Below are 21088 nucleotides of genomic sequence, written 5' to 3'. Positions count from 1 at the left end.
GCGATAAGACCTGAGACTTGTGTCTGAGACCGGCCTGGTCTTTAAAAGTGGCTCCTAGATAGAAGTGAAGTTGGGTTTGTCTTTCCAAACTTTCTGCCTTGGGTAGGCTTTAGGTGACTGATGGGGAGCAGAATGTTAAAATGAGGACCCCTCCCCACCTAGGGTTGGGGTCCTGAGCTTCCTCATGTTTTCCTTGTGAGGTGGGTTTGCCACCCAGCCACTATTCACCATGAGAGCCAGGTTTCTGCTGCATGACACTGGGGGCCGGGTGAGAAGCCGGTGGAACCAGTTCTAAATCTTACCTTCCTCCTCAGGGAGATGGGAACATCCGCTACTATGAAGTGAGCGCAGAAAAGCCTCACTTGAACTACCTGACGGAATTCCGCTCCTATTTCCCACAGAAGGGAATCGGTGAGTGCGGGATCCCAAGGCCACCTGGGATCAGGGCTTGAGTGCCAGACTGGGAAAGACAAGAATGAGTCAAGCTTATGCTCCCTGGAAGGAGATAGCCCCTCAACACTCTGACTACAGTTGTGGGTGGGCCTATGATTGAAGTGTGCAAGAAACTTAACTTTGTCTTAAAGCACAAAGGAGAAAGTCAGGAAGGCTTCCTGGAGGAGACAGCCTTTGAGGCTTTGAAAGAGGAAACGGAGTACAGCATTAAGAAGAATGAAGGGGCTCCAGGCCCAAGGAAGAGCTGTCCCAGCCACAGCAGGGCGATGTGAAGGGCTGACCAGAGGGTTTTCAGGGAGCAGCCCCCTTGCTTAACTGTGTGTTAAGTGCTTTTGGCTCAGAGGAGCTGAGGGGCTGGAGATGGAGTCGCTCCACGGAGCAGAAGGAGCCTGAGTGACACAAAGTGCTCAGTTGCCAACCCACAAGGTTCACGGTTTCAACTCACTCTGTGGCTCCTCAGGAAAAAGACTTTGCGATGTGCTGATGTGACTCACTGCCATCGAGTCGAATCTGACTCAGCGATGCTGTAGATCAGAGTCAAACTCCCCAGTGGGCTTCCAAGGCTATAAATCTATTTTTATTCTTTATTTTTACTGGATTGAAAGTTTACAAATCATACTGGTTTTTTCAATAATTCATAGATACTTTGTTTTATCACATTGACTGATTACTGTGGAGCTCTGGTGGCCTAGTGGTAAGAAGCTGCACTGCAATCTCAAAGGCATGCGTTTCAAATCCACCAGCTGCTCCACGGGAGAAGGATGAGCAGTCTCTTCCCGTCCAGTTAACTAATTCTGAAAACCCACTGGAGGGTCAGCTGTGGGCCAGTTCTGTCTCCATGGCTCGTAACAACAACGATGTAATTAATAGAGAACTCTGGTGGCTTAGTGGATAAGGAGTTGCACTGCCAACCCAAAGGCAGGCAGTTCAAATCCACCAGCTGCTCTGTAGCAGAATATAGGCTGTTACTTCTTGTGCAATTTACAGCCTCTGGAGGGTCAGCTATGAGTTGTTTCTTACTGGAGGGTACACAACAACAGTGTGGTTAATTAATTACTCTGCTTAATCAGTCCCTCTGAGGGAGGAAGATGGACAATCTCCTGTGCGATTTATAGCCTCAGAAACCCAGCTCAGCGGTGATTTTGTTCCACCTGGACGGCAATGAGGTTTTAGTGAGAATCAAGCCCTTGTAGGATATTGCAAGGCTATAAATCTTTACAGACGCAGACTGCCACATCTCTCTGTCTCATGAAGCAGCTAGTGGATTTGAAGGGCAAATTCTATGAAGCAGTTCTACTCATTTGGGGTTATTGTGAGTAGGGGTCACCTCCGCAGCATCCAGCGACCCACGGAGCAAAACGACTCTGGAAGTCCAGCTGTTGTTACGTGCCGTCGAGTCGGCACCAAATCACAGTGACCGCTGTTTACGGCGGAACAGAGCCCTGGCCAGTCCTTCGCCCTCTGCTGTGCTTAAAGCCCATTGTTCCATCTCACTAAATCGTCCTCTTTTTTGCTGTCCCTCCACTTTTCCCAGCATGATGTCTTTCCCCCGGGACTGTCCCATCCTGATAACAGGACCAAAGTACGTTAAATCCTTGAAGATGAGGACAGAGCCTATTTCCCTGGCACAGGGCCCAGCCTGCTTGGGTATTTGTTCACTGTTGAGAGAAGAAAGGTGGGCAGAGGGTGGTGTCTGACTGGTGGTCAGGTGTGCAGCCTGGTTCTGCCACTCACACTTGTGGCCTCCAGTCCAGCCTGTAACCTCTTGTCCCCCGTGGCCATCTGCGCCCAGGTGTCATGCCAAAGAGAGGTCTCGACGTGTCCTCCTGTGAGATCTTCCGCTTCTACAAGCTTATTACAACCAAAAGCCTCATTGAGCCTGTGTCCATGATTGTGCCCCGGAGGGTAAGAGTGGTGGGGCCGTCTGGGAGGGAGGCAGGGCCAGGGGTGCTGGGAGTCGGCCACAGGAAGGCTGATGGCCACTCCCCAAAGGGAAGGCCTTTCTCATGCTGGCACCAGAAGCCAGGAGTCCCAGGTCCCTACTGCCTCTGTATTTTAGTTGTTGTGTGATGCTGGGCAATCCCTTTGCTCTTTGGGTCTCAATCGTCTCAGCCCAGAAGTGGGGGAAAGACTTGACTCCCAGCTCTCAAGGACACTCCATCCTCTTCTCTCACTGTCTTGATTTCTCTTGCAGTCGGAATCCTACCAAGAGGACATCTACCCCCCAACAGCTGGGGCCCAGCCTTCTCTGACCGCCCTGGAATGGCTGAATGGGGTCAACAGAGGTGAGGAAGGCAGGGAGAGACCTTGAGGGAATGTGGTGAGGGCAGTGGAGTACCCGGGGGCCAGCACCTTGGAGAGTTTTGGGCTGTATTTTATTCTTTCATGACCCCCAAAGATAGTCAAATAGTCAATTCCTGGTGGCTGAGATGACCTAGGGGTCAGGGCACCTCTGGAGAGATACGTCCTTAGTGACTCAGGGGACATTGCCAAATGGAAATATCTTTAAATTCTGGACTGTGCAGTGTGACTGGATTGTTTCAGCCAAACTCCCCATGCCCAGTCCCCAGCCTGATTCTTGACCTGAGACACCCACCAGGGAGAATCCTTGCCCAGGCCCTTTGTCCACTCTGCCTGCCCAGACCTGCTTCTCCCTCCTTGGCCACCAGAGGGCCAGCCCAGTGGGAGGACAGTCCTCTCACTCATCCCCATCTCAACTCCCACAGCCGCCTGGATGACTTCATACCTTCTCTCCTCCCCTTCCTAATCTGACTTCCTTCATCTCTGAAAGGACTCCCCATTGTTTTTTTCCAGTTATGGAATTTATTAGGGACATTAACAGGTTACAATTCAAGTTAGTAACAAGATGCAATTTCTCAGCCAAGACAGCTTCTGAAGTGTTCTCACAGGCCCTTCAGACTTCAGCCTCATGGCTTTAGGTTACAAAGCTCTTTCAGTCCTTTCAATTACAGGATCTCCTCCAAAGTTCCCCAGCAAGCTTATATAGGTCCCTGGTTCTGGTTTAGTAGAGTAGGGGTCCAGATTCAGATTCTTCTCACATCTTGTCTTTGGTTCTTTACTCTGGCTGTTGCTGCTTCCTTTCCCATTTTGTAGAGTTTTAAACAAATCTCACTCCCCTCTGGACCTCCCAAGTCCTCATCTGAGAGAGTAGAGCCTTCCTCTCCTGCTTCCCAGGGCCTTGCGAGAATCAGGAGCTAGATTTAAGGAACTAGAAGCATTTTGTGGCAGCCATCATCATACTTACGCTATCTGGATGGTAGCATTGTGGGTATTTGTGCCCTGATTGCCACGTTCTATTTGGGGGCCTGTCTGACTGTGGTCGTATCTCTGACACAGGTCTCGTGTACCTGAGTGGCTGTGTCTGTGTCTCTGTATAACTCTGTGAGTCCCCCTCACCCTTTAGAGCAGGTCTGCTATGGCCACTCAGTCCTCACAGTGCCCTTGCTTCCCTCCTAGGGCCACTCCTGGTGTCCCTCAGGCCTGGCGCGGAGCCGCTGAGCCCACAGCCACAGCCTCTGGAGAGGCAGCCCTCCAACTCTGTGGCCCCGGCATCCCCCTGGTCAGCAGAGCCAGCGGGAAAGCCGGCTCTGGAGAGTGGCAGGAGGCCTTCCTCTCTGCTGGAGGAGAAGGTGCCGCGGTGGCCACCCGAACACAGCAAGATAGAGGAGAAGAAGAAAGCCTGGCTCACAAATGGCTTTGACATTTTCGAGTGTCCCCCACCAAAGACAGAGAATGAGGTACAAGGGGCGAGGGGCGGGTGATCCGCTGAGGTCGTACGGCCTGCACAGTCCTGTGCTGACACACGTGGGTCACCATGAGTCAGGCTCCACCCAGCCGTTCCTGGTGACAGTGAACAGAGTGAGACCTGATAGGTATTGCAGTCTTTTCTGGTTCTGATATTCTAGGATTTGCTCCACGGCAGTTTAATAAACACTAGAAAAGGGTAAGACTGCACCCTGTCAAGAGTGAAAAACTTGAAAGACCTGAGCTAAAAAAAAGGCAGTCTGCTGAGTCCCTGCTCTCATGGGTTTCTCTCCAGGAGCTAGAAACATAGGAGCTGGCATCTCACAGAAATCTTCCAGCCCTGGCTTTGCTGAGGACTCGCTATAGGTCTTCATACCCTGGGGTCAATGTCTGAGCATAGGAAATGGTCCCTGAGAAAGGAGCACAGTGTGAGGGTGGCTGAGTCTGACTTTTACTCACTTCATAAAGGCAAACTGTTCCATCAATTTTGTCCACAGCACTATACAAATAGCTACAAAGTCAAGTATGCCAGCCCACACATGCTCCTGAACCTTTTTCTACCAATCACTGAGTCTGATGTATGTTTCAAGACTCTCAGACTTTACTCACAGTTGTGGGCTTTATTAGGTAGATAAGTTGGAGAGTGAGGTAGGCAAAAAATTTATCATCATGCAAGTCCAGGTTTAGTTCAGCAGTCCCAAGTCAGATTAATAAGGCATGGTTCCTCAAGTAGTGAAATTCCAGGTTCAGTTCAAACAGCACAAATGCAAGAAGCCTCCAGTTTCCTTAGTCATCCAGCAAGCAAAAACTGTAACTGTGGCCTTTATCTCCAGAGTTCCTCTGTTTACACTTTACCACAGTCTCTTCACAGCAATGCCACAGGCTCTTTGCAGTCTTTCCACCACGATCTCTGCCATTGTTCACGGTGTGGAAAGAACTCTCTTCTATTGATCTCACAGCTGTTGATGTTTTGCAAGACCATTTGTCTGCAGTTAAGGTAGCTGAAGACCATGCTCCATCCCAATGAGGGCTGACACAATGTCTAAAATAACCAATTTTCAAGGGTTCTGACACTTCAGTCTCCCAGTGAATGGAGTCTAAGCACTGTCACCCTCCAAGAGGAATATGCACATCCAGGAGGAAGATGACAGTCCTTACCAGAACACACAATACCAGATTCCCATTCTGTCCCATGATAACAATTACAAGGATGAAAAGATTTTTCTCACCCCCCATTCTAGAGGAGGAATTGGAAACTCAGAGAAGATAAGTAACTCGCTCAAGGTCACACAGCTTAGTGGTGGCAGAAACTCCAGACTTCAGAATCAAGTTTCCTTTCTTCTGTCTTATAAAGGTTCAAAGAGGCAAAATTGGAAACATTGAAGTCTTTATGGCTTTCATTTATTGGGCAAATAAAAGCAGAAGTTATATTATAAACAAACAAACTGCTCTTGAGTCAATTCTGATTCATAGTGACCCTCCCTCAGGTCTTCAGGGCTGTAAATCTTTATGGGAGGAGGCTGCCCATCTTTCTCCTATAGAGCAGCCGGTGCATTCGAACTGACAACTTTTCAGTTAGCAGCACAACACCCAAAACACTATGCTACCAGGGCCCTTTATATTATCTCACTGTTATATGCTGACCGACTAGTTGTCACTGACTCCTAGCTGACCCTCCAGTGAGTTTTCAGAGACCATAAATTGCAGGGGAGAAAATTGCCCATCTTCCTCTCGCCAAGCAATCAGTGGATCCAAACCCTCTGCCTTTGAGTTGGCAGCACAGTTCCTTACCACTAAGCCACCAGTGCTCCCTTAATACTAGAAAAGATCTGTGCGGTGACTTGGCAGCACCTTTGGGCTTTGGGTACATTGATTTGATCATCTCCATCTTTCAGTGTCAAAAGAGGTCAAAGGGGTCCTTTAGCCTTTCGGCTGATGTTCTGCACTCTTGGTCTTCGTGACCCTAGATGACCTGGTCCTCTGCCTCTCCCTTTCCCAGCTGCTGCAGATGTTCTACCGGCAACAGGAGGAGATCCGAAGGCTCCGGGAGCTGCTGACGCAGCGTGAAGTGCAGGCCAAACAGTTGGAACTGGAGATCAAAAACTTGCAGATGGGCTCAGGGAGGTTCTGAACAGGGACCTCTGCCCTCCTCGCCCTCAGGGACTCCACTTGGCTCAGTGGGGAGGTCTCGAACCAAGCTGCAAGTCCCCCGACAACAACCACTATTTCTATATTTTTTACCAGAAAACTCTTGTCGATGAGAGAGATTCCAGTGGGACCTGGTGTCGTTCTTTTCTATAAGGTCTTCTTGCAAGAAGTTTCCAAATGGACTGGTTTTAGTTGATACTTTGTCCTCTGTTTTCAAGGGTCCTTGATGAGCTGCAGCTTCTGAAAGACAAAGAACATTGGAGGACATTAGGACCTGGAAAGTGAACCCACTCGTGCTTTTCATAGCGTGAAGGGAGAGGTCGAGCTGGAGGGCTGTGCTCCCCTCTTGGGCGCTAGCCAGACACCCTCCTTCTCTTAGTTCTATTCACCAGGCTTCTATGGGAGACATAATACTGCTACCAAAAATAAGTTTGAAAATAAGTAATTGGGTCCAACTCCCCCATTTTACAGGTGGGGAAACTGAGCCTCAGAGGACAAGTACCTTGACATGAGAATATTCATGTTAGGGCTGAGTGAGTCTATTGCTGGTCTGATGCCATTCCCAGCCGACTGGGAATCCTTGCTTCTGGTCTCACTCCATTGCCCCCTAACTTACTTGGTGACCTCTGGCAAGTCCTTCCTCTTCTGGTCTCAGTTACCCCATCTGATTAAGGGAGGCCTTTAAATGAGCTGCCTTGTAAAAGATACAGCACTTGAGTCTGAAAAGCTTGGCCTTGGAAGCTCCTGGGAAGAGTTATGTTTGCTGCAGGACACAGGCAAAGAGGCAGAGAGCACTTAGCTTTGAGGGAATGAGTCAAGTTTCAGCTTAATCCTAGAACCAGAGAAGGGGGTCAGAGCCATCCTCTCTTTACCCTGAGTCAGTGGGATGTGGGTAGAATATATCCTTTATATCAGAGAGGTGCCATCAGAGCTGTCATGGGCTCAGAGCCCACTTCCTCCACCACCCTGAGGCAGATTCCAGCCCAGGCCCCCAGGAGAGAAGGTATCTCCCTTTTTGGAAGTATGCAAACAGATCCCTCTGGCCCCCACTCGGGAGACCCAGACAGCTGCACCAGGCAAGCAGGCGGGACGTGATGGCCCTCAAGTCTCCTTCCAGTCTAAGACTTTTTTGACATCCCTCTAATATGAGTCTGTGTTCTGAATCTCATTCTGAGGTTCTGTATTTCCAAGTGGTAAAGAAAAAGACCCCAGAGAGGGCCTGGAAGTGACAGGAGATTCAGAGCGTCCCCCTGCCCAGCTGAAGAGAGGCCGGCAGCAAGCTTCCTCCACTGTGAAGGATGATTCCAGAAAAGATGGAGGCAGCTTCCACTCATAGCGTCCCACACAGGACAGAACAGAACACGGCCAGTCCTGTGCCGGCCTCACAATCCCTGCCATGCTTCAGCCTGGTGTCACCACTGGACTTGATTCACACGTGTCTTAGAAACTGCAGGACAATCCTGCTCTGTCCTGTGCACTTGGCTTTGAACCAACTCAACAATAGCAGCTTAGGTTTTGACTTGTTTTGTACTTAAGATTCACCTGGAGAGTGTTCAGAAAATACAGGCGCTCAGGCTCTGACCCAGAGCAGTTATACTGTCCCGAGCAGGCCCCCGGTGTCTGCATCTGTGTGTGTCCGTGAGCTCCCAGGCGCTTCTGCAGTGCAGAGGACGGAGACCCACTGGGTGAGTCTGTTCATTTTCAGTAGAGATGAGGACAGTGAGTCCCCAGAGAGTCTGAGACTCAGCTCCCCTTCCTCTAAGTCCTGGCTGAAGGCACCTAAACCGTCAAGAAGTGTTGTCCCCAGCCCTACTGGGGTCTCTCTGGGACACAGTGCAGCATGATGAGAGTTTTGGGGTCCCATTTGCCTGCTCCCTCGCCATAGCTGATTCCCCAGGTCTGTCTGCTCCCACCAGCCACCCAGCTTCTTGTTCCTTTTCTCGTCTTCCGTTCACTCAGTCGCTGGGCTTGCTCAGCCTGAGGCCCCAGCCAAGCTTGCCTTATTGTGCTCTGGAGGAACAAAAGGCCAAATTCCAGGCATGTCAGGGAAGCAGAGCTCCACTGCTGGGGTTCCCTCTCCCACCTCATGTGTGGCCAGCACTTCACAGTTTACAGAGCCCTCCCGCCTCTGCTCACTGATGCAGCCTGCCCTCAGGCACGTCAGACAGGAGTTGTTAGTTCAGAGGGAAGACATAGCCTCAAACAGGTGAAGAAACTTCATGGCCAAGGTCATTGGCTACAGTGTGGTGGAGTCTGGGAGCTTTGAAGCATGCAGCCTCTCTGCACCTTCCCTTCACAAGCCTCTTACCCCTGAGGGACCCAGACCTCATGCTTAAAAACAGTGCGAAGATATTTTTTCCTTTTTTTTTAACACTTAGAGTAAATTATTTAAATTATTTCTCAGCAAGGGAGAGGGATAGGTAATTTTTACCAACTATTTTTTTAAGCCACTTTTTTTTTAAAATTACTTCTGTGTTTATGTCCTTGAGCTGCTGAAGCGGAACGTGGCAGGGGGTGCACCCAACCCCTGGAAGTCATCTGACTCTTGACCCAGGAAGTTCCTAAAACTGGGGGTGGAATTTGAATATAAGCTTGGTGGTAATGGTGGTTCCGTATCAACTTTAGCTCTGAAATAACTGTTCTTCCTGGAACAAAGCTTGAAACTATATCAGAGAGATAAAAACAAGAAGGCTCAAATGTATGCTTTTATTATGAAACTGTGCCTGAAACCATTTAAATGATTTATCATTGTTTCTGAAATTTTACCTTTGTAATAATAATAATAGCAAAAGTTAAAATAAATGTTGTGGAATCGTGCAATGGAAACAAATAAAATCTGAATAGACCTTTTATTACACGAAGCATTCTTTTTCTTGATTTTTCCACAAATACTAATTGAACACTGGAGGGGGCAGTGCTTGGAATAGGGCATCGTGCTTGGAAAGTAGAAGGTCAGTGAGAAGGAGCAAGCCCTCAGGGTGGACTGACACAGTGAATCGGACAATGCACTCAAGCATATCCGATGATGAGGATGGCAAGGAGAGGGCAGGGATCCATGGTTCAGAGGGTCACTGTGGTTCATAATCAGCTTGATGGCACCTATCGGTGACATTGGGTCTCACACACTTGGGCTTGTTGTCAGGAGGACAAAGACATCATCCATAAAGGTGAAGGGTTAGGCAAAGACCGGAAAACCAACAAGATGAATTGACACAGTGACTGTAACAATGGAGCATATTAAAGATGGGGAAGATGGACCGGGAGACGGCTAGGTTCAGATCTGTTGTTCATAGGGTAACTATTGGTCAAAACTGACTTGAGGGCCCGAAACAACAATATTTGGACCCGGTACCACACAGGGAAATAATACACACATGATTCCTTGTTGGTGAGTGGCTGGAGTTTATCTGGTTGCCAAAAAGATCAATTGTTCAAACCCACCCATGGGCTCGAAGGGAAAGCAGTGTGGGAGTCTGCTTCCATCAAGATTGTAGTCTTGGAAACCCTACGGGACAGTTCTGCTGTATCCTGTAGACTCATTATGAGTCAGGATTGATTTTGTTCTCAAGATGAGTCCAACTCACAGTGCTCCGACAAGACAGAGTAGAACCGTCCTGCGCACAGGGCTTCCAAAGCTATGACCTTTACAGAAGCAGATTGTCACTTCTTGTTCTTTAGAATGGCTGGTGGTTTTGAACCATCAACCTCTGGGTAGCAGCCAAGCAATCAAAGCAAAGCATAGAGAAAGGGGGAGGGGCAAAGACAAGGGCCTTCTCAGTGAAAGCTGAAGCTTTAGCCTAGTTAGAACAATTGGATGCCAGCGTTTCTTTTTAATCCATTTATAGACGTATCTTCTATTTTTGTTGCTGAGAATACACACAACAGAGCTTTCCTAAGTTCTTCACGTACAATTCTCTGGCACCGATGGCATTGTTCAATCATTCTCACACTGCTTTTATGGATTGGTCCGCTTCCATTACTAACAAACTGCTTGCCTCCCTGGTGAAGACGATTTAACTGTTAACCTAAGGGCTGATAGTTCCAGCCCACCTAGAGGTCCCCAGAAGAAAGGTGCCCAGTGATCTATTTCCAAACCACCAGGCCTCGAAAACCGTGCTAAGCACAATTCCCTGATAACCCGTTTTCAGCAGTCAGATTGGACTTGAAAGCAAACCTTCTTTCTTGCAAGTATGTTGTTGTGTGCTGTCGAGTAAAAACCCTCTCATTCATCACTGACCCTACAGTTAGTAAGTCAAGTAGGAGGAGATTGCCCATTCTTCTGCCATGAAGCAAACTGTGGATTCAAACTGTGTGCCTTTGGGATTGCAGTGCAGCTTCTTACCACTAGGTTATCAGAGCTCCCTTACAAGTATGTTGCTAGACCCTATTCAGTCAAGTAGGACTCCTAGCAACCCTATGAACAACAGATCTGAATCCTGTCTCATCCTGTGCCGGTCTCAGACATACTTAAGCCCATTGCTGCAGTCACTGTGTCAATCCACCTGGTTGAGGGTCTTCACCGTCTCCTCACTTTGTCAAGCATGATATCCTTCTCCAAGCAACACGCCCAAAGTAAGACAAAGCTTGCCATCCTTGCCTCCAAGAAGCACTCTGGCTGCGCTTTCTCCAAGACGTACATGTTTGTTCTTTCAGCATTCTATGGGATAGTCAGCACTCTTCTCTAACACAACTCCAAGGCTCAGTCTTTATTATCCTTATTGTCCAGCTCTCAGCAGCATAACAAATTATTAAAAGACCATGGTCTGAAGCACTTTAGTCCTAGAATTGACCTTACAAAATATAGAAATTATTCTTTTTCCTAGAGAAAGGCAAGAGCAATGTAAAGTGCAGGCTGTCAGGGAAAGCTGCTGTCAACCTGGGTCCCACTCACTGGCTGCTGTGTTCTGGGCTTAAGTGCACTGGTAGCATTAAGCAGATGAAGTCACAAATCCAGAAGAGCCCTCTCCCTTGCCTTCAGGGAGCACATTAGGAACAAGCCTACGTTTCGGCTCTGCCAACTCTGGGCAGGCAGCGGTCAGGACTGGCCAGCTCGGACCTGACACAGCCCTTGGCCGAATGATGCTGCCTACAAGCCCTTCAAGCGGACGCCTGCCCGGAGCCGCCCCGCCCCCGCCGAGCTTTCCAGCTTTCGATTCCGCTCCGAGTCCCGCCCTGCAGCGCGGAGCCCGTGGCCGGGGGCTGGATGGCGTCCGCGGCTGCGACGAGCTGGACCCCCGGGGGGCCAGGGGCCGCGGAGGCCGAGGAGGCACGCGGCTGGCGCTGCCCGGAGCATGGCGAGCGCGTGGCCGAGCTCTTCTGTCGCCGCTGCCACCGCTGCGTGTGCGCGCTGTGCCCGGTGTTGGGCGCGCACCGCGGCCACCCGGTGCGCCTGGCGCTGGAAGAGGCGGTGCATGTGCAGGTGGGGCTGGGGGCGGCGCGAGGGGGGCAGTGGGGCTTAACGGACTGAGAGGGGACATGCTGGGGACGCTGGAGGTACCCAGAGACAATCATCAGCCTTTTCAAAAGGGGATACTGATGCCCAGGGAAGGGCAAAGGCCCTCAGTGAAAGCGTAGAAGAAGAGATGAGGCTGGGAGTCAGAATTTAGTACTCCAGGCTGCAAACCCTCAGACTTTTTTCTCCTATAACCCTGACTTCGGGTTGGAAGAAAATCAGCCTCTTATCAAAAATTAACCACTCCCACTTCCCCAAGAAAACAGCTGCTTCTCTCTAGATACCTCTTCTGGTGGTTTTTCTATCTGGGGTTTGCGGAAAGGCCATGGACTGCCTGGTTTCAGGAAGGAACCCCAATATCCCTTCTCCTACCTTGTCTCTGCCTCCCTCTCTTGTACACACAGTTCCACTCCACAGTGGTAAACCTTGCCCGGAGTTAGAGGGCCTAGGCTGTAGGGAGTTGTGCAGCTAATCCAGATTCCCTGTCTTTCTGGTGGTTCGAATCTGCCATCAGCTCTTGAGAAAGAGGCGGGAGTCGCCTCCTGGGCGGTTTACAACCTCAGAAACCCAGTGGAGGGTCAACGATGCGATGCATTGGTTCCTGCTCTGTGGCAGTGAGTGAGTGAATAATATTACAGCCTTTTTATGGATGAGAAAACTAAGGCTGAGGGGTAGAGGCAAGCCTTGAATTCAGGCCTTGGCACACTGTCTGCTCGCACAGAGCCCATGCTGTCCTGGGGTCCCCACCCGAGTGTGATTCTAGGCGGCTGTGAGCTGCTCCTCCAGTCCTGCCTTATTTTCTGATTCTGTTCAGCCACCTTCCTTTCACTTTCCTTTTCTCTCTCAGCTTTCAGCTCTCTTTGTCTTTCAGCGTTAAGCCGGGCCCTCAGATTTCTGGCAGAAGCTGATTCTACCTTCCAGAAGTTTTCTGTGTCCCTGCGTGGTAAAGGATCCCAGGTCCCCACCCTGTAACAATCTTAGGTGAAATGAGCCCAGTGGTGGGAGGTCAGGCTTGCAGAGGCTTAGATTTGAGACCTGCCTTTCAAAAAAACCCTCACACTCATTGCTGTCTAGTTAAAACTGACTTGTAGCTGACCCTCCAGCGGTTTTTCAGAGGCAGTTAATTGCTCTGGAGGGGATTACCCATTTTTCCCCCCATGGAGCAACTGGTGGATTCAAACCATGTGCCTTCAGGATCTCAGGGCAGCTTCTTAACACTAGAGTTTTCCATAAAGGTATTAAGGACCCCTAGACAGCAACTGAAAGCTCAGTGGTTTGAATCCACCCACTTTTAGTTCCCACCACGGGGGAACAATGAGGCGATCTCCCCTTGGAAAGACTTGCAGCCTCAGAACCCTGATGACAGTGGATTTTGGCTAAGCTTGTTAGCAAGGCTGTTTTCCAGAGATCCAGCTTACCTACTTGGCTGTCCACCTGCCCATGGGTACCCATTTTAATCTGTCTACCCACCCACTCATCGCTTTGCCCATCACTCATTTCTTCAGCAGTGGTCTATTCAGCACATAACGTTGTTCAAAACCTGTTTCCACAAAAGTAAAAGATTGATAAATCTTTTCCTGAACATGGAGAGCCTTCTGTCTGGAATGGCTGGGGAACGTGACTAGGCCTTGAGCGATGGACAGGGGTTAGACTTGAAGACCTAGGAAGCCCACAGGGGTAAAGATGTGCTCCTGAAATAGAAACCAGGACTTATTATACTTGAGGTATGATCATTCCCTTTCTACCCATTTACCCAGAAAAAAACCGTACAGTAGATCCCAAAGCAACTGTTACTTGCATATAAAAACAAGAACTTCATGTCTTGATTATACTGTGTGCCAGGCACTGATCCAAGTGTGTGTATACAGCTTCTCATTTAGACCCTCTGGCGACCCTGTGGGGTCATCCATGTTTACAGCTGGGAAAACCAAAGTTCAGAAAGGTGAGAGCGTTGGTCTCGGTCAAACAGGAGAGTGAGGACTTAGACCTCATTCTCTCACAATGGAGGGCTTCATCTCTTACCAGCTAGCCAGGCGATTTCCCAGCTCTCTGCTTGAAACTGGCAGCCTATAATCATTCAGTTCAGTAAACACTAGATCCCCCTTACACTCTATGGAGGTATTCAGGAAGGGAACAGACTTAGGAAGCTTCCAGAAGACAGGGGTAGCCAGACCTAGGTCCAGGGTGGAGTGCAAGACCCCCTATCATGAAGACGGGGTAAGATGCCAATGAGGCCACAGAGCTGACTCTGTGAAAATGGCATTTTTTTCCCCAAACATATTAGTTTGGTTTATGGTTTTTTTCCTTTTTTTAATTATTATGAAATTTTATTAGTTTTAATGAACATTTACAGAGATTTTGGGTTTTCATTCATTCATTGTTGCACTGTTTTCTCTACCCTCCTCCCCAGTTCGTTCTTCTTCCCCCCAGCTCCGAATGTCTGTTTTAATTGTCCAATTGCCACAGTGCTTGTCAAAGCCAGTTCTGATTAATCTCCTTTGTCAGTGTGTCCTTTGCCATTCCCTGTCACTCCTCCCTGAGAGAGACTTCACCGTAATTCATAAGGGGATAGTGTATTCTCTTAGCTACTTCCTGCTGAAAAGGGACGCTGTGGGTTTCAGGGTGAAGATCTTCTCTCACTACTCTAAAGGGCCCCTTTGGCAGTAGGAAACACGTAGACTATTATGGAGATTGATTTTGGAATTTAGATGCACTGTTATTAGTTTTGCTTAGCCGTACATGTTCATATCCTTGAAGATGTATCATGGAAGTGTTGCAGCCTAGAAGACACAAATTTAACTAACAAGTTAAAAGTATATGAGTCAAAAATTAAAAAGCAATAATATTCTGAGTAGAGGTTCTAGTAGTGGCACAAATCAAGTTACAGAGGGAAGGTAGTTCTTACAATAAAAGGCCTATAGACTAGCACTTTGTCTATTATAGTGTAGAGGTTAGAAACCACAAGATGTAGAGGCTCAGCTATGTCATTTATGGTTTTATTAAGTCCTGGAGCAAATTCCATCTACCACGGGGTTGTTTTACAACTCAGAAGTTTGCATGCAAGGTAGAGGTGAAGTAAGGAACTGCTTATGAGGTTTTCCATCCATTCCAATAACTAAGAAATAGTGAGAAGAGTTGGGACCTCAGAAGGCTTTTAGGACCAATTAGTAGGCTCTGTGTCCAGGAGAAAACTAATATACTTACCAGTAATGTTAATGCTCACCCACAGCTCTTCTGGGAGGATCTAAATCATTGAAGCGTCCTCCTTTGTTTCCAGCTGGGAGCTGGGACCTGTCAGTCCTGTCTGGAAAGATTTCATCTTTGGAAGCTCTCTAGACCTTTTCTACTTTTCTGCCCCATATGATCACTAAGTATGGAATTGATTTGGCATCAATGGATTTGGGTTGGTTTTGGTTAATAAGGATACAAATAGAAGTATATATTCACTGTGTCATCTGCTCATAAGCACATACCTAAATATATTTTTAGTTACATATAGCAGTGATTTGGGTATTGTTTTCTTTCAGAAACAAACGTATATATAAAAACAATTTTAAAAAACCCAAAATATACCACCCAGCAACAACAAAAACCAGACATCCTGAGGGGGCCCTTTCAAGTTGGAGGGTGAGGGTAATATGACCTCCCCAAAGCTCTCACATCCATGCCCTGTGGTCCACGGCCAGAGGTCCGCTCCACAGAAGGAGAGTTTCTCCAGGACAGCTTATAGAAGGGCCGCTGTGTAAGTGCTCACTTACTGCTCCATAAGTGAATGTTTTTTTCCCCAGCTCCCAACCCACTTGCCTTAAGGTCCTGTTTGAGGAACTAGAAAAGCAGATCACAAGTGTCATTTGTCCTAAGGAGAAAGAAAAAGAAACGGGGTACATCAACATTTAAGGAATTCCTGATGTGAGTCTCTAAGAAATCAGGGTGCCCAGATCATTCCCCCAATTTGCCACATAATTTGGGGCAAGTCGCCGTATCACAGCCACTTCAGCAGGGAAAAAAAGCACAGGGAGAGAGGCTGTGATCATTGAGAAACCCTGTTTCCTCATCATGACAATAGTACACCTTTTGTTTCTTCACTCATGCACAGAGCCTCACCCAAGACTGTCTACAGCAATTGGCAGTAAAGAAGCAACAAGAAATTGATAATATAGCCCAGATAGAAGATGCTGCTGAGAAGCTCAAGGTAAGGAGACACCTCCTTCTCTCCTAGTTGAGATGCCCATGTTGCCCTTCAGACACCAGCTTCTCTCCAGCAGGGAGCCAAGGGAAGATACAAACCTACTTCAAAAGGCAAGCTAGATTTTGTGGGGACTGGACCTTATCTTAGGGGCTCTGGGGGTGTCATAGTGGATAAGCACTGGTCTGCTAACTGAAAGGAGAGCAGTTTGAACCCACCAGCTGCTCTGTGGAGAAAAAATTGTTTCTATAGGATTCACAACCTTGGAAACTCTGTGGTGTTTTGTGTTGTCAAATTGGAATGGACTCATAGCTGACCCTCCAGTGGGTCTTCAGAGGCTGTGAAATGTGCAGCAAGAGCTTGTCCGTTGTTCTGCTTAGGAGAAGCTGGTAAATTTGAACCATCTGCCTTTGGGCTGGTAGTGTAACTTTTACCCACTAGGTCACCAAAGGTCCCAACTGGAAACTCTAAAGGACAGTTCTGTTCTGTCTTGTTGTTAAGTGCTGTTGAGTTGCCTATGACTCAGAGACTCTGCGAAGAGTGGATCTGAGCCCTGCCCTATTCTGTGCCTTCCTGACCATATCTCTCATACTTGAGACCACTGTTAGAGTCACTGTGACAATCCCAGAAAAGACTGCCTTTAGACTAGCAGTGCAACTCTCTATGGATGGCAGACTGCTCCACAGAGCCCCCTCGGGTACAACTAGATTTTGTTAATTAGTACTTCCTTCAGGCATCCCCTTTCATAACGATGTTTACTTAAATGGATTCTTTCATGGGTTGGAATGGAAAGTTGTGACTGGTTACTACTGAGTCACCATTTTTAATGGTGGAAAAAGTTGTTACAGCTTTAGGGGCCTTTTGGGGACCCCAGGCTCATGAAATTCCCCTCACAGCCTCAGCTCTCATGAGCTAAGGGCTACATGAGCCCCTGAGTGATCATACGGAACCTGGGTGTCCTTGTGAGGGTAGCTGACACCCAAGACTTGCCAAAAGCTACCTTCCCAGCTGAGTGGAGACCACCAATTACAAAGACCTAAGGCAGAACCAGCCCTCTGCCCAGCATCCACTATCTGTAGAATCTTTGCAGGAGATGGTTCTGGTTTACACCTGTGGCCTTCGATCATTGCACTTGGGGACTTATGACCACAGTCCTGGGAGACAGCTAGGTCATAGTTCACAAAGAAAAAAGTCTATATCCTACTTTGGCAAGTAGTGGTGGTGGGTCTTAAAAGCTTACAAGCAACAGCCAAAGATGTAACTACTAGTCTCTCCTTGTCTAGAGCAAAAAAGAGTGAAGAAAATAAAAAATCTAAGCCAACAGTTCAAAGAGTTAATAGACCGTGCTAGCCACAGACTCCACTAGCCTGAGACCAGAACTCACTGGGGCAGCCACTACTGATCCCTGTGATAGGATCACAGGGACAGAGTGGGAGGGGGAAATGTAAAGCACCAATTAAAAAGTCATAAAAAACACCAGACTTACTGAACCCCCTCAGACTGTGTGTGAGTCTTAGAAACCCTTCAAGTCTGGAGCTGAATTCACCCTTGGGGATCAACTTGCAGCCTAACCACAAACAGTTAATAATGTCACCAGAGAGGAATGTATTTCTCAATACAGCCAACCACACAAGGCCACAAGGTCAATATTTATCAAAATAAACCCCAAAGCTCAGAGGGCAAGAAGGGGCAGGAAAGAAGGTTTGGTGGAAACAGAGCACCCAGGGGCGAGTGGAAAGAGCGGTGAACATTGAGGGAATTGCAGCCGATGCTGTGACATGAAATGTGCATAAGTTGTTCGCTGGAAAACCATTTTGCTTTGTAAACTTTCACTTAAAAATTACTATTTCTCATGTCCTCAATACAGACTAGAGGTTGTGTTTGTTGCTGTTGTGTACCATTAATTGGAACCGACCAATAGATCCAACAGGTTTTCAGAGGTACTTAATTACACAGGAGGAGATTATTCATCTTTCTCCCACAGAGCAGCTGGTGGATTCAAACCACGTGTCTTCAGGATTGCAGCGCAACTTCTTGCCATTAGGCCACCAGAGAGATCCAAGAGAACAAACAAGTCTGTCCTGGAAATGGTAAAACCAAGTTGCTCATTGGAGGCAAGGATTTTGACGCTTCATTTCACATAGTTTGGGCATGTAGCCAGGAGGGACCAGTCCTTGGAGAAGGACAGTATACCTGGAAGGGTGGAGAGACAGTGCAAGAAAGGAAGACCTTGGGTGAGATGGATTGACATGGTAACTGAGGTTATGGGGCTAAGTCTTAGGGAAACAGTGAGATTGGCTCAGGATAGAGCAGGGTTCAGAGCTGTTGTGCAATGGGTCGATATGAGTTACAGGTGACTCAATGGCACATAACAACATATCTTCAAGAACAGACTATGGACTCAAGAAGATAGATCTGTTCCTAAGGATTGACACAGTGAAATTGAGCATGCCCAGAGGGATTCAAAGGGGGGTGTGCTTTGGACTGTTAGCCTGAAGAACAAAGTCAGGGCTCAAGATCACTGTCTGCAGATCTGTAAATGGATACACTTTGGATTTTCCCAAGGAAAAGTTATTACTAGTGTAAACTCCAGGGATGGTTTAGAGACAGGTTTCACTTAATATGTTTTCTTTCTTTTGCTAACAATCCCCCATAACTTTGTTTTTTAACTTTTGAGATAATTACAGATTTGTAGGGAGTTACAAAGATGGTGCAGAGAAGTTATATGTAACCTGCACTAAATTACCACAATGTGTCTTTTCATCTTAGTGTTACATCTTGTTCTTGTTGTTGTTGTTAAGTGCCATTGAGTCTCCTGCAACTCATATAACGATCCTATGTACAGCAGCTCTGAACTCTGCCCTTTCCTGACCCAAACTCATCATCTCCGGCAAACCTAATCCCATTTCTCCAGTCAGCGAGTCAATCCATCTCATCCTGGTCTTCCTTTCCTGCACTGTCCTTCCACCCTCCCAAGCATGATGTTCCTTTCCAAGGACTGGTTCTTCCTGGCCATGTGCCCAAAGTATATAAGATGGAGCTTCAAAATTCTTGCCTCCAGGGAGCAGCCTGGTTTCACCCTCTCCAGGACTGACCTGTTTGTTCTCCTGGCAATCCACGGTATGTTCAACACTCTTCTCCAGCACCACAACTCAAAGGCATCTATTCTATCATTCTTAGTCATTGTCCAGCTCTCTGACACATAGCAAGTAATTGCAGAGACTGTGGCCCGGATCAGACGCACCTTAGCTCTTCATACTCTAGAGAACTCCCCGACAGCAGACTTCCCCAATGCAATTTGTCTTTTGATTTCCTGACTGCTGGTGCCAAGAGTATTGATTGTGAAACCTTGTGGTTGTTAGATGTATCTTGTTAAATGATATAAAAATCACAAAGTGAACAATGTGTGCATATAGTTATGGTCCCAGGTAGATGGCAAGATGCCTTGCTTCTTGCCTGGGCCAGAGGGGAGAGATTGTCTGAGGCTGGGTCCATGGGTGGAGCAGCCCTTGGTGAATCCATTCCGAGCTGGAATGGGCGGTGTCCAAAGCTCTCTCCTGTGTCAACAGACTGCAATGTACTATGGACTCGTCCACCTCCCCCAGTCCTCTCTCTCGGCCTTGCCCCAGTACCCGCCAGGTGCTCTGACACCCACCTCTCTTTTTGTTATTGGCACCTGAGAATTTCCTTTTTCATTCATTTGATTTTGAGCTTGCTTATATAATTTTAATATTGATTCATTTTATCATCATTTCTCTGTTTTTGAGCCTGGAAAGAGGCCTCTCTGTATTAGCTCTTTTCTTCTTACTGACCCAAACAGTATCTCGTTTTGTATGTGGGTCTTTGTCTCATATCACATCAGGGAGCTCCAGTGACTTAGTGATAAGAAGTTGCGCTGTGAGCCCTAAGGTAAGCCGTTCAAATTCACCAGCTTCTCCAAAGGAGAGAGGTGGCTACTCCCCTCACATGCAGTTTACAGCCTCTGAAAGCCCCCTGGAGGATTAGTTATGGACTGGTTCCAACCCAGTGGTACACAGCAGCAACAATACCACAACAGGGAAGCTTGCTCTGTGGGAAGTTGTGCAAACCCAAAGGCAGCACTTCTCTGGCAGTTTGAATCCACCAGTGGCTCCTCAGGAGAAAGATGGGCAGTCTCCTCCTGTGTGATTTACAGCTTCCAAAAATCCACTGGAGATGCAGCTATTCCAACACAATAGCAATGAGTTACGTGGTTTTTTTAACATCACAACACTTCCCTACGTCCTGCAGTCAGCTGTAGAGGCGATACATTCTATTTCATGGATCGTGTGCCTGCTAGTCCCTCAGCCGTTTGCCTAACGCTGCCCAACTCAGCCATTCACAGGTTTTCACTAATGTGAAATAGCGTCACAGTGACCATTTCAGCACTTTGATTTCTTTCCTTCGGGACACGTCCCTAGAAGTGATACATCTGGACATCTGGCTAAATAGGCCCAACTGTGGAAGGTCCTGGTACATGTTGCTCAGTCATGGCTAACGTGGTTTGTGGCACTGAGGTATCAAAGTCCAAGGTGGTTTGTGGCAAAAAAGTGCAGCCCTGCATTTGCTTACCCAGACCTAGTGATAGAGAATGGGCCATCTGTCCAGAAATTGAGCCATAAAACAATAAAGTTTGAATATGGCCCAAAGTCTCTTGTTCCCAGCTGATGGCGAGACCTAACCAACCACTTGAATATAGAGAACAGTCAAGAAAGGCTCTAGGACACGGCTTCTACCATACCCGTGACATTCTTTTCTCTGACATCCTCATTAACAAGCTGAGTCTCTCCTCATTCCCACCTCCAGCACCACAGCCTCTCAGGGTCAAAACGCATCAGGATGTAGGGGAAGGTCAACCCTTGCCTGCTAACTAATTTTTCACTCAAACCTTAGATGACAGACTTAAAGAATTTGATGACAAGGGAGCTCTGGTGGCCTAGAGGCAAGAAGCTGCACTCCAATCCCAAAAGCATGCAGTTTGAATCCACCAGATGCTCTGCTGGAGAAGGAGGGACAATCTTCTCCTGTACCAGTCAGATCCAATTTGATGGTACACAGATTAAAAA

At 47.8% G+C, this 21088-nt stretch overlaps 2 protein-coding genes across 2 annotated transcripts in view; both read left to right on the top strand.

Annotated features, from left to right (window-relative positions):
* The window catches only part of CORO2A (coronin, actin binding protein, 2A), a 32881-nt gene extending 26532 nt beyond the window's left edge, over positions 1-6349 (top strand). Inside the window, exons 8-12 of the mRNA XM_006886873.1 lie at positions 315-411; positions 2246-2358; positions 2648-2738; positions 3931-4211; positions 6218-6349. Of these exons, the coding sequence (XP_006886935.1) occupies positions 315-411; positions 2246-2358; positions 2648-2738; positions 3931-4211; positions 6218-6349 (714 nt within the window). The remainder of the gene's footprint in view (positions 1-314; positions 412-2245; positions 2359-2647; positions 2739-3930; positions 4212-6217) is intronic.
* Positions 6350-11569: 5220 nt separating this feature from the next.
* TRIM14 (tripartite motif containing 14) overlaps positions 11570-21088 on the top strand; it is a 34172-nt gene continuing 24653 nt past the window's right edge. The window contains exons 1-2 of the mRNA XM_006886965.1: positions 11570-11785; positions 15915-16010. Of these exons, the coding sequence (XP_006887027.1) occupies positions 11570-11785; positions 15915-16010 (312 nt within the window). The remainder of the gene's footprint in view (positions 11786-15914; positions 16011-21088) is intronic.

Source organism: Elephantulus edwardii, unplaced genomic scaffold (assembly GCF_000299155.1).
Source record: "Elephantulus edwardii isolate Elephantulus edwardi_28Jun2011 unplaced genomic scaffold, EleEdw1.0 scaffold00052, whole genome shotgun sequence".
Lineage (NCBI taxonomy): Eukaryota > Metazoa > Chordata > Mammalia > Macroscelidea > Macroscelididae > Elephantulus > Elephantulus edwardii.
The sequence above is the reverse complement of the archived record's forward strand: the minus strand, read 5'-3'. Positions and strand labels throughout refer to the sequence as shown.